The sequence below is a fragment of the Sardina pilchardus genome, chromosome 12 (assembly GCF_963854185.1).
Source record: "Sardina pilchardus chromosome 12, fSarPil1.1, whole genome shotgun sequence".
NCBI classification, from domain to species: domain Eukaryota; kingdom Metazoa; phylum Chordata; class Actinopteri; order Clupeiformes; family Clupeidae; genus Sardina; species Sardina pilchardus.
This window is the reverse complement of record NC_085005.1, coordinates 24,376,043-24,389,050: the sequence shown is the minus strand read 5'-3', so window position 1 is coordinate 24,389,050 and position 13,008 is coordinate 24,376,043. Positions and strand designations below refer to the sequence as shown.

The 13,008-nt window shown below is 40.8% G+C and overlaps 2 protein-coding genes across 2 annotated transcripts; one reads left to right on the top strand and one right to left on the bottom strand.

Annotated features, from left to right (window-relative positions):
- The first annotated feature begins 478 nt into the window (after positions 1-478).
- On the top strand, positions 479-1,479 carry ttc32 (tetratricopeptide repeat domain 32). Its single transcript, XM_062550933.1, has 3 exons — positions 479-655; positions 831-997; positions 1,156-1,479. Exons 1-3 carry the CDS (start codon positions 534-536, stop codon positions 1,284-1,286), a joined length of 420 nt encoding a protein of 139 aa, XP_062406917.1. The 5' UTR covers positions 479-533; the 3' UTR covers positions 1,287-1,479.
- Positions 1,480-3,538: 2,059 nt separating this feature from the next.
- LOC134097981 (uncharacterized) lies at positions 3,539-8,468 on the bottom strand. The gene is made up of 21 exons (XM_062550932.1): positions 8,303-8,468; positions 8,168-8,223; positions 7,935-8,030; positions 7,727-7,851; positions 7,485-7,631; positions 7,328-7,408; positions 7,054-7,218; positions 6,866-6,962; positions 6,529-6,749; positions 6,237-6,393; positions 5,952-6,160; positions 5,724-5,841; positions 5,336-5,535; positions 5,137-5,251; positions 4,872-5,041; positions 4,712-4,794; positions 4,473-4,606; positions 4,204-4,390; positions 3,923-4,064; positions 3,734-3,839; positions 3,539-3,655 (listed from the first exon to the last, which is right to left on the bottom strand). The coding sequence occupies exons 1-21, from the start codon at positions 8,326-8,328 to the stop codon at positions 3,582-3,584; spliced, it is 2,709 nt and encodes a 902-aa protein (XP_062406916.1). The 5' UTR covers positions 8,329-8,468; the 3' UTR covers positions 3,539-3,581.
- Between the last annotated feature and the right edge of the window lie 4,540 nt (positions 8,469-13,008).

Genomic DNA, 13,008 nt, shown 5'->3' with positions numbered 1-13,008 from the left:
AGGGACAACTGTGCAGCCAGGATGTGAGCAGGATCCATATGTGACCTTTTGACTTTTGAGGATCCACTGGAGAATGTCCGTAGACTTATGTGCAGTTCAGTCAGGCAAACGCCCCAAATTAAATACTGCACGAATGACTGACTGAAAATGCATAGGCCTACATTAAATAGCCTACAGTATGTCAGAGAAGCATGTAGGCTAAATGGGACAAATTTGATCAGCATTAGGCTCTCTAGTCTCTACATAGTAATTTAAGTTACTTTTTGGCAGGGTCCTTTGACATAATACAACTTATAAAAATATGAGATGAGGATAACAGAAAATGTGATTGCAGAACCTCCGAAATCAATACTACTAGTAGGCCCTACTAGCAATCATTTCTGTTACCAATCCAGTAATGTTGGGTGTACACTACATTTCCTCACTAGGTGGCAGCATAATGCCAATGACATGCAAAACTCACACGGTCAGACACCGTAGAAGAAGGATCTTAATAACAATGTTTTGACGGTGGTCTGCAAAACAGAGTCTACATGGAAAAGGAAAGTGATGGCGTTCTTACACAAGCTCACATGGAATTTAGTAACACAAACTTTAAACAAGCAGAGGAATTGTACAGTCACTTTATCACGTCGTGTGGGAAGAAACAGTCAAGGTAATCTAATAAAACGACCAGGCGAACCAACCTGCTACAAGCTGCAATTGAGCTAAGGGTAGACCTACAGTATGCCTGATACATTTTTTACGCCTTATATATTTTTACTGTTTGTGGATTTCTACGACAGCTAGAGCTGAATGCCATCATTCTCAACTGTGTTGTTTTGTTTCAGGAAATGTGACGCCACTGACCTCGCAGTTGCGTTGAATAACCGCGGCCAGATAAAGTATTTGAGAGTTGATTTCAAGGAAGCAGTGGAGGACTACACTTTGGCAATAGAAGCAAATAAAGATTTCGAAGTGCCATACTACAACAGAGGATTAATACACTACAGACTAGGTAAATACTTTTAGAAACTAGCCACACCATGGTTTATAAAGGCAAGTTAGCTATTTATTAACCCAAACTGTTCATTGGGTTGGTCATGTTTGTAAACGTTACACAGATGAACTTTGTGCGAGTATGTTTACAGTGTAAGTTTGACATTTGTTTTCAAGGATTTTTTGAAGATGCCGAGCAAGACTTCAAGAAGGTTCTGGAATTGAATCCAAATTTTGAAGATGCCAAACAGAGCTTACAACAAACAATAATAGATCATCAAGAAAAGATTAACAGAGAAGCTGGATAGTTTGACAATCTTAACCATGTAGGCCTACTACAGTGTGTAATATTGCGTAGGCCTAGGCTGGTCTTTGTATAGCATTCATTAACACAGCCTTATCGCAACTATTTTCTAGGACTATTAAGTCTCGCCACACTGCATTTGTCCTCGTTAAAAATCTCTACTCAATGGTGACTGAATTAAAGTGTAGACTACTGAACCAGTTTGTCCCTCAATTACTTTGAAATCTTATCGTTCAATCGTTGTAATATATGAGGCCTACTTTATACCCTACAGTCACCAGACTAAGCTCAATCTTTTCAGACTTCTGAACTTAGTCAGGGGAGTGTGCACTGTATTTCTACTGCACCAGAGGCATGATCAATGGGCAAAGTTCAGTATGACTAGTACACTTGGATAGTCCTTCAGTCAGACCAATGATCCAGATGCACCGGGTGGATAAGCCAGTTTGTTCCATGTTCCAGCAATGTGGTCAGGAAGCAGGAGATAATGTGCAGGTTTCCAGCCTGAGCAAAATCTAGTCGCCAGCAGATCGGGCTGCGATTGCCCATTTTACCTCCTTCACACATTTCACCATTTCTGCAGAAGCCAATAAGCTAAATGGAAGACTTAAAGGGAAACTATGCAGGTTTGGCGATTTCATCGCAGGTTTTGCTTTCGCTCGTTTGGTCAGTCTGCCTGTTCATGAGCATGTTTGCGAGGCTGGAGACTGTCAGTGCCACCAGCACAAACTTGCATGCGTGGTTTTTCCGCTCAGAGGCGCTAGGGAGAAGAGAGCAGTCGTTCAACCCAAAATAAGTAATCATTCCAATGACTCCGAAGCAGATTAGTTAAGGCAAATTAAGCTTAAAACCTTTAAAGGGATATTCCATCCATGGGGAATTGCTCCTCCCCTAGAGCAAAACAATTAGCCGGACTCTCGCCAGACCCTTGTAGTTCCGCCATGCTCCACCAGAGGCGTTTCGCTGAGCTCCCCACAAGGGTCTGGACTCGAGGGCAATCCAAACTCCTTCCAGGGAGCAAAAAAATGATCAATCAGGAGCGCCGAAGCGAGTGTTTGATTCAAACAACAATGGCGGCACACAGCGAGGAGTCTTGTGCTGACATTGATTCTGCTATTTCAACCGTTTTGTCGAATCTATCGAGTATTCATTCTTTAAAAGATTAACAGAGAATAGGATATTTTTACTCTTCTTCCGACCGGGTTTGGCAAGAGCTTGAAGAAGCCTAGCACGTCATTCAAGATGACAGGCAAGTGGTTTATCAAATCACATGCGAGGATGTTTTACAAGGACCCGCCTTTATAAATACATCTCCTATTGAGAAGTCCCAGATCCTTGTGTGAAGCAGACAGCGAACTACAGGATCTGGCGAAAGTCAGGTTACAAAACAAGCCAAATGGTGGAATATCCCTTGAAGACCTAGGCTACAGGAGTCCCAGAATTACTTTACAAGTAGTTGTAGATTTATTGCAAACATACCTGGAGCCTTAAAGGAGAAAGCCAACAAATTCATAGATTGGTTTCAATGTCACTAAACACGGTACAAGGAGAGGATTAAAAAAAAAACAGATGAAGTTGCCACAGTCAGCATCTAATGCAGCCAGGCAACTACAGCGCTACACTCTAGGGGCAGATCTGAGCTCCCATGTTCATGCCCCAGAGTATAGCACTGTAGCAATTCTGGGTAAAACCGATCTTTGTTGTACTGACCCGAGAAAGAGATTTATGAACTCACCGGATTTCTCCTTAGAACACATGAAACAATGCCATCAATGCAGTTAAAGAAAACAGGGGTCAATTTAACCTTCAAGCCTTTCTTTAAAAAAAAAAAAAAAAAACCTGGTCACCCTGTTTGATAAACACCCATTTTGCAGATTAAAATTAAGTCCATTGGTTTAAAATGACATGTATTGGGGCCATCTTAAAGCAACACTTCACCGTTTTTCATATTAAACCATGTTATTCCCTTAAGACGAGTTGATAAAATACCTCACGTTCAGTGTTCTTCTAAGGCAGCATCATACCTCAAACCCTACAAAAGAGTAGTACAGTGATTGTAAGACCATAATCCAACACTGAAAGACCAAGGCCACCCTAACCAGCTCTGGAAGCAATTACTCCCAAATGTTGTGCAATACAAAGTCACACTTCACATGCAGTCCAAATGCAAAGAAATTGTGTAGTTACAACCACCTAGTTGGATGAAAGTAGAACACCGATTTGACACGCTTCAAATAAGCACAAGACAGATGACAGTTAAAGTCAATCCTTTTATTCATGTAACGAACAAAGTTTGAAGTCATTTAGACAGCAAGATGCGTCCAGAGGAGAGTTGAGCCGTTGACCTCGGAGAAAACCTTGTTTTGCCTTGACCTACAAAACAAAGGCATGGTAAGTGTTAGACCAAGCAACCATAATGCCACAGGTAACTCAAGCCAGCTGAACACTCACTCTTAATGCTTGGCTCATTGCCAGGGTGACTAGAGCATTGCCTGTAGCAGAGGCCATCACTTTGTCTGTTCCGATCACAAATGGCAGCATCACAGTGGACATGAATCTGCAAGAAAACGAAGGGATGTAAGCACAGGGTTCATAACTTGCGGTTTAAAAAAAAAAAAAAAAAAAGTGAAATGGCCTTACCTGATCTTTAAGTACCACATTATCCTGGACAAAAGAAAACATCTTCATGTCAAAGCGTTTGAAGTGGGAAGGGAACTGGACTCTAGCATCAGCCGTTACAGGATGCAGTGTGGCCATGTAACGATCATTGTGGTTTGGGCACCTGTTTAATCAAACATTCATGCATGTAAACACCATGTCAAAAACCACACGAAACAAAGATTTGAAGGTTAGCAAAGGCACTGTAACATCCAGTAATTCATGACAAAAACATTTGGGAAAATTGATATGCATAAGCGTACCCGTCAACAATGATGTCCCATCGTGGAGTGGACTGCCGCTCATTTGACAGTGTTGCCCAGCAGCTCTCGACGAAGAGCTCAAGCTCCGGATCTGTGGAGTCCATCAGTTCAACTTCAAAGTAAAGAGGGCGCCTCAAGTACTCTACCACTGGATAGTCGTCCTCAGAGTAAAATGTGTTGTAGAAGTCTGAAAGGGAGACACAGTACATGTAGTCTTGCAAATAACCAGTTATTTTATGAAGCTCAAGTCATTAGAGGGAGAAGCCTACCGCTTGCTAGCCTCATGCGGATGCTCATCTCCCCAAAACCAATCTGTGGCTCAAAGGGCTCAGTCCCGAGGTCATCTGGGATAAATGGAATCATCTTGATGTCATCGTTCACATAGTAACAAGAGACAGTGAGTCTGGGGGGGGGGGGGACAAAGAAAAAAGTTAAAGCCATAATCAGTTAGTCACAGTGGTGGGTGAATAGAATGGGGGGGGGGGGGACCAAAAAAAAGAAACTATACCGATACTCTGGGTGGGAACCAATCTTTGCAGCTTGATCAGGCATGGTGATATGATTCTGATAAATCATGTGGTCATCCAAGAACTACAAAGAGAAAGTAATATTTTATAGGATATACATTTTGCATGCACATCCAAAAGCTTGAGGGGGGGAAAGCTTACCATTCGGACTGTTCCACAGGTGTTAACAGCGAACGAGAAGGAGGCAAACTGATCGTTGCTGAACACTGGTTTGCAAGACCTGTCAATGAGGGTGAGCTGACTGGGGATGACATATGGAGCTGACTCGACCTTCAGGGCTAGGGCAGTCATTGTACCATTGGTGTGACACTCTGCAGATAGAAATTCAGCAAGTACGGCATTAGATATATTTAAAAAAAAAAAAAAAAAAAAGCTTAAATACTGCCATATAAATACTGATACTGACCAGTCAAAGGCATAGGAAAGGTACAAGCCAAAGAGAAGTCAGTGAGGCTCCATTTATTGATTGGATCAATGACCTTAAAGTCCAGTCGACCACCAGCAGCAGAAGGAATAACGAACTAGACAAAATATTCAAACAATTAGAAACATGTGCTCTTGCTGATGGAAGGCTCAAGGTACAATGTAAAGTACACCAAACTAACCGTAAATACAGCATCGGATGAGAGGAAGGAGACCCTCATAGTCATGTGTGTAGCATTCACACGGACATCGTATTCGCTGGCCAGGTCAGCGTTCAGCTCTCGCTTGCCCACAATGTATTTATAGTCGTTGCCATGACTTTCAAGTGCCATGGTGATGTAGTAGTTTTCGTCATCACAGGTTCCAGTCACAACAGGAAACACTGCCGTGAAACAAGTTCAGTTCAACACCAGACCAATTCTCAGTTGAGAATGAAACTAGTCTGGGAACCCTTCATTATCCATTTAAGGTGAGCAACCAGTAGTACAAATCAAACTTCTAATCTGGGTTCATCTAGGCAAATCAAAAAAGATTAGAGTTTGGTAAAGGAATGGATATGGCCCATCATACCAACATCCTGAAGAGTCACTTCCGGTTCAGCAGGATGAGAGAATGGAGACTGCTCAGGCAAGACCAGCAGGCCGAAGATCAAAGGAAGGGTGTAGGTTGTGAGTTCCCGCTGAGGGTTCTGTAATATAGATGAAAGACTATAAATACTGGGATGGGGGCCCTGGCACTTGACAAAAAAAAAAAAAAAAAAAAAAAAAAAAAAACTTTAGGAATTGGGTGTCAACATACACTCTTCAGAACCACAGGGTCAGAGAAAGGCACTCGTAGACTAAAGGTCTTGGAACCATTGGCAAAGCGATGCTCTTGGACATTGAAGCCTCTGGCATTGGCCTCAGCAACCGTTAGCACACCAGTGGTAAAGGTAATGTTCACCAGGATCACATCATGAAGGAAGGTCCCCAAGGCAACGTCAAAGATACGCTCATCAGGAACAGTAGCTGCAGAGCGAGGATCAGGGTTATTAACCATCCACAGAAAAGAGGCCCAGGCAAGACAAGTTATTGGGATACTCACAGTCAAGCACATGTGGAGGTCTGGGCATCAGAGGGGTGGTGATGGGTTTCAAGACCTTATATTTGGTTAGCAGGTCAGAGCCTGCCTCCTTCCACACCATCTCAAACATAGCCTCAATGCAGTACATGATATGGTACTGATACTGAGAAACTTGACTCTAGGGGGCGAGGAGAGGAGGAACAGTCAAACACAGAAAAATAGGAAGGTTAATTTAGATAGATAGATGCTTTATTGATCAAGGGGAAATTCAAAATGAATTTGATTCCACTCCAACCAACAAGGACACGTTTACCTTGTAGTAGCCATCAGGTCCACCCACAGGCAATTCAAGGACAACGTGGTTATCAGTCACAGACATGGTGTAGCCCTTGCTGAGCATCTGGGACTCGTCAAGCCGCTCACCATCAATACCCATGTGGACCTCCAGAGTCTCACAGGTATTTGATGTGAGAAGTGGGTGGATGTGGCGTGGCACATACCAAGTAATGGTTTCCTCAGTGAAAACCAAACCACCTGTAGGAACAAGGGGGGGGGGGGGGGGGGGGGGGGGGGGGGTTAGCACTTTAGCTTTTTAAGCTTTACAAGTTCTCAAAATTGTGGCAGTATTGGAAGCAGTAGCAGTCCCTTACTGGTTGGGCAGGCTACCGCAGAATCAAGCATCGTCACAGACCACAGGTCCTTGAAATAGGTAGTTACCCTCAGAACATTCATGGAGACCTTGGCAACCTACAAAAAAGATGGAGTTACCTCATGAACCAGAGAGGTCAAGTCATTTTGTAAAGTTTAAACGCAAACAGCAGCATAAAGTGCAACTTACATTTTCAGTGTAGATCTCGGTTTTGTTGGGATGGCTTCGGATCACAAGTCTTGTTGGTGTCGTGGACACAAAGTAGCCAAGCTTTTGAGCATCAGTCAATAGCATAGACTTCTCTCTTGGGGTGAAGAAAACCATCCTCCAGATGTTCATCTCAGAGGTCACAGCCTACAAGCCAATACAAATGCATGTTCAAACACACACTATATATATATATATATTAAGTCAATTTAGGGCAAACCAGAAGACTAGATGGGGTAAGGCCAAAAATACTTGCCTCAGGAACCGCACCAACCCACTGATCCTCTTCGGGATAAGCAGCTGGGTCAATTGGTGGGGGCAACCTGTTCACCGACACCTGGGAGCAAATGTATGCGATGAGCCTTCCATCCTTTGGAACAAATCTGGTAACATACAGGTCACTGTCCATTTACCTCCATGTAGTCCTGGTCACACAGAATCTCACGAGCAGCCCACTGGTTATATTTGCATGTTTTGGACAGTTCATGCACGTCTGCCTTGTCAGATTTCTGCTCACTGTTCATTGTTAAACGCAGCTTCACGTCAAAATCCTCATCATCCTAAGTAGCGTTTTTTTTAGGGGAGAGAGAGAAAAAAAAAAGTTTACATCCAATATATGTTATAGAGCTAAACAGGAACTTCTTCAAATCATTACTTGGTTTTGAGTGTAGCAGCTCAAGACTGAGGCAAAGAGTTTAACATTGCCCCAGTGGTCAACAGTCTTCTTGTAGCCACATGCAGGTGCTATGCTCTGTGTGATTGGGTAGTAATGACTGCCATCTGCAAGTGCAAGCATAAGTTAGTGAAAATTTAAAACAAAATTTGGTTTTAAAACAAAAAGAAAAACACTACAAAGAACTCACTGATTGCATCCACGTCAAGTTGGCCTCCAATTGTAAAGGATTTATCAATTGTAAGCCTCATGACATTTCCAAGGCATTGAGGCCTCAGTCCAGTGGCTGTAGTGAGGGAAGCAATCCAGAAATCAAATGTAGTAGCATGGTCAAGCCAAACAGAAATACCTTATTTTTCAATAATAAATAATAATAATAATAATAATAATAATAATAATAATAATAATAATAATAACCCTTACTTTTTAAAGTTTTCTGGGCAGAAATCGTAACAGCAATCATGAAAAGCCATTGAACTCTACAAAACAGAATTCAAAAACAGCCAAATTAAGTGAAATCGACAAATGACCACATACCATATAAATCAGAGTACTTACAGCAGAAGAATCTGGGCCATTATCATTGAAGAAAAGGCACTGCAGCTGGGGAAGCTTGAACCCTATTAAGTACAACAGCAGCAACAATAATAATAATAATGGCTCAGACTGCTCCCCAGAAAGCTACAATCCAAAGAACCACCAAAGGATGCAGTGCATTTGCAAGGCCTTCTCCTGGCTTTTAAAGAGGTTCAGTCCCAGTCATACACAGGTGAGTGCAATTATGATTACCAAGTACTCAATCAATTGGTCATCAATGTCAGGTATTCATGGGAATCAGCAGGTCCCTTTCCACAGGTGTGTTAATCAAGCACCTTGCAGTCTGCGTTCATAATCTAAGTGTCTGATTTTATACACCTGTGAAAAGGGACCTGACAAAACCATTAATACTCAGGGCCCCTCTCATTCATCTTTTTATCTATCCTCCGTTCCTTCCTCTGTCCTCGTACCCACTGATCTAGATAAAGAATGATGGGGCAGCAACAATGGGATAGTCTATCCAGTGTTCTTTATAGATCAGTGGGAACAAGCTGGAGGACTGAGGAAGGAAGGAATGGAGGATAGCTACCTCAAAAAAAACTACCATCTTTGCCCATATAAGGAGATCTGGTATCTTAAGAGTTTTCTTATGGGAAAATAACATGGCGATTTTGAATTAATGCACCTGTTACTCTTACGGGGAGGAAGATACCGTGATCTTTGGCATGTTAAGAAGGCACACTTTGAATTTTGTTATCCCAGAGCTAACTTGCAATGCAACCTGCCATAGGTAGTTAGCTTCAATTAACACCAGGATCTCCTTATATGGGCAAAGATGGCAGCCTCGGTTCCTTTTTGTAGGCGAACTCCAGAGGTCTAGTACTGTCACACATATATGATGTGTTCAAAACTAATACATTTCCAAAGTCATGGGAGTGAATTTCACAGTTGTTTGGTGTAAGGAGTCCTTGTGGATTTTCATGTCCAACAAGTCGTTTTCATCACTTGAAAGCTGCATTTCCTTCTTTCACAAGCGTTTTACACCATATCTTTAACCAAATACAATTGTTTAATAAATGAGATTAGTGAGCGTAGGTTTTAACCTTTGTTGTGGCATCCATGTTTTTCATATTCCAATGGCAAAGCACATGAACACTCTCTGTGGGAAAAACTATGTAATCATAGAGGTGGTCCCTGATATTCCCAGGTGGCATGAACAGACCAATATCGCTTCATAATCAGTTGGTTATATTTTATTATCTCCCTCAACAATGGAATTCTCTTCTCTGATTGGCTAATGGGGTGGCCATGTAGGCTATAAAAGTAGCGATCTTTCAAAGTTAAAGTTAATCAGAATCCTGGGAAATGCCCGCTTGACAACGGCAGAGATAGAACTAACGACTGGCTTTTGGCCGTAGCAACCAGCCATTTAGAACTAACGACTGGCTTTTGGCCATAGCAACTATCCATTTAGAACTAGTAACGGCAGTTTTGTCCTGCAAGTAGAAAGTTGGTATGTGGCGGAAAGTAGTCCCACAGTCAAGACAGTTTTAGCGATGTTAACGGACGCAACGGTGGAATAAAACTATGTTCTAAATATACAGGTTATGAATACAAACGGGAGATAAGCGGGCTTCGCACGTCGCCGGAGTTCTAGACCTCCACCTAGCCATTATTTCCATCGAACCGGTCACCTCGTCGGCCGTTATCCCTTACATATGAAAATGTGGGGTGTAAATTTAAAATACAAATCAACTACAATGTGACAACAAGCCCTTAACTGGGCAACTCAGGTAGCAAAGTCTTCCTCCAGATTCCCACCTCTTATTTCCACATGAAGTGATCAGTTTTCAGTGGGAAAAATGTTTTTCCGATGCAAATGAACACACTGTATGAGAAATGCACTCCCATGACTTTATGAATTTCCTCTTAGTTTTTCTTTCTCCAGAGGGTGGAGCCAGTGCGTTTCTCAGGGTGTGAGAGCAGTTGTGTTGCCCTGGGTGAGGAAGATCACAGGTCTTTTTTTTTTTTTTTTTTTAACTCTGCTTTATTAAAGACAAAAGCAAATATACAAATGAATACAGTAGGATACACGTGAAACACAGGTTTTGTGACAGTGCAACAGCGGTTTTAGAGTTATTTGAGCCTCTTCTTTCCAGCCACAAAACTTCTGAGTAGAACCCTGAAATGAGGTCCATAGAAGTGCTGTTTTATCACCTTCATTTTTACGGCAAAAACTTGAAAGATTTTTCGGTCACACTTTACGGTAAGGGTACATGAATCATCATGATTTCATACATGAATTCATGATTCATTTGTGCATTACTTAATGCCTTATTATATCATGAATCATCAGGAATTGACATGAGTTCACCATATATCATTCATGACCTCATGCATGAACAACACATCAACTAAAGCATTAAGTATGGTGGCTACATCATTATGAACTATGGTTTATTAAGCATGATTATGATTTTTTCTGTACATAATTTATCATGAATTCATGCATGTAAGCCTTCTTGAAATATCAGGGGATTAACTAGGTATAGTTACTCATGAGTTCATCATGTTTGTGGCCCCTCAACTAAAGTGGTGAATAATGACGTGTGTTTAGAGAAAGAGTTTAAGAAAGTGTGTTTAGAGAGTTTGTACAAATCAAGCCCAACAGTCATAGTAACTAATGCTTAGTTAATCTCCTAATAATTCAGGAAGGTTTACATGCATTCATTCATTATGATTCATGTACAGAAAAATAAATCATCATGATCATGCTAAATAAACCATAGTTCATAATGATGTAGCCACCATACTTAATGCTTTAGTTGATGTGTTGTTCATGCATGAAGTCATGAATGATATATGGTGAACTCATGTCAATTCCTGATGATTCATAATATATTAAGGCATGAAGTAATGCACAAATTAATCATGAATTCATGTATGAATTCATGATGATTAATGTACCCTTACCGTAAAGTGTTACCGATTTTTCACCTATACCACAGCTTAATGCAATATTGTTTATCATTTCACATAATATTGTACTCTTCTTTCCTCTCTTGTTGTATATGTAATTACAGTACATGTCTATGGAAGATAAGTCCAACTAAATGTATTTATGAAGGAACAACCACAATTAGGCTACCCATAAACAAAATACATCTTTTAACATTAAAAAATAAATACAAATACCAACATTCACAATATGTGCACTCACTCTAACCATTTCATAGCACTGGTATTGATGTAAGCATTAGACAATAACCTCCACCATCGTCAAACACGTTCTGAACGCCTTTAAAAAATATATAAAAAAGATACCACATGGTGCAGTCCACCTCTCCGAGATCAGAATTAATAGTTTATCCACCTCTTATTTTGCTACATCCCTGCCCACAAATTACTAAATGGCAACTGAATCATCTTATACGTGTTCCACCTTATTATACAGATCACATTTTTTCTCCGATTTTCCTAAATAGTTGACGCAAAAGCCAGTCAGTCTAATTTTAGTCATCAACCGTTAGAGAATAATTCAAATTTTATTGAACAAACCTCCCAATGATAGCAGTATTTAAAAAAAAAAAAAAAACTCAGAATGCACTGTTCCAAATTATTGTGCACAGCAGAGTTTCAAGACACATTAGGTTGTAAAGAACTAAAAATGGTAATTTCTTGAATTTGCAGCACTGCAGAGGGGATGTAAATTAAATTGAAAGTTATTTAGATCAAAAACATCAACAGGACAACCCACAGGATTAGAGTACAAGAACCACAATGTGTAGAGAAATGGGTGAAATGGCACTTATTTGCATGGCGACGATAGATAGTTAGATTTACTATCATCATTATCAGTATTATTATTTATTTGTAATATTATTTTTTAATGCACTTTTTTGTCTTAAATTATTATTGAGATAAAATGCAATCCAGAATGTTCTGTTTGTAATGTTTTCTTTGTTGTTTTGTTTTGTTTGTTTCTGTGTCTTTTGAGTTTTGGTTTTTGATTATAAATGTATGGAAATATAAAAAATAAAGTATTAAAAAAAAAAAAAAAAAAAAAAAAAGCCATCAACAGGACAAGTTCCACGTTATCATAGGACCCCTTCATTGATATTACTTTTCACAAATCATGCATCCATTGAACTTGTGAGTTCTTGTAGAGTTTATGCTTTCATGTATTTGCAGAATAGCCTCTCAGAGCTGCTGCTTGGATGTGAACTGCCTCCCACCCTCATAGATCTTTTGCTTGATGATGCTCCAAAGGTTCTCAATAGGGTTGAGGTCAGGGGAAAATGGGGGCCACACCATGAGATTCTCTCCTTTACCTGCCCATAGCGGCCAATGACCCAGAGGTATTCTTTGCAGCATTTGTCATGCATACAAATTATTTTGCTACGGAAGGCAGGGTTCTTCTTTTTGTACCACGGAAGAAAGTGGTCAGTCAGAAACTCTCATTTTCACACCATCAGATACCCTAAAGGGACCTACCAGCTCTCTCCCCATGAATCCGGCCCAAAACATGACTCCACCACCTTGCTGACGTCTCAGCCTTGCTGGCTTAAAGGGATATTCCGCCATTTTTGGAAATACGCTCATTTTCCACCTGCCCTCGAGCAAAACAATCGGTAATAATCAAGGCAACTTGCAAACTACTGGCACTACTACTGCTTGTTGTCTATGGGGACTATTTTCAGATGCTGCGTACGATATCACTGCGCCTA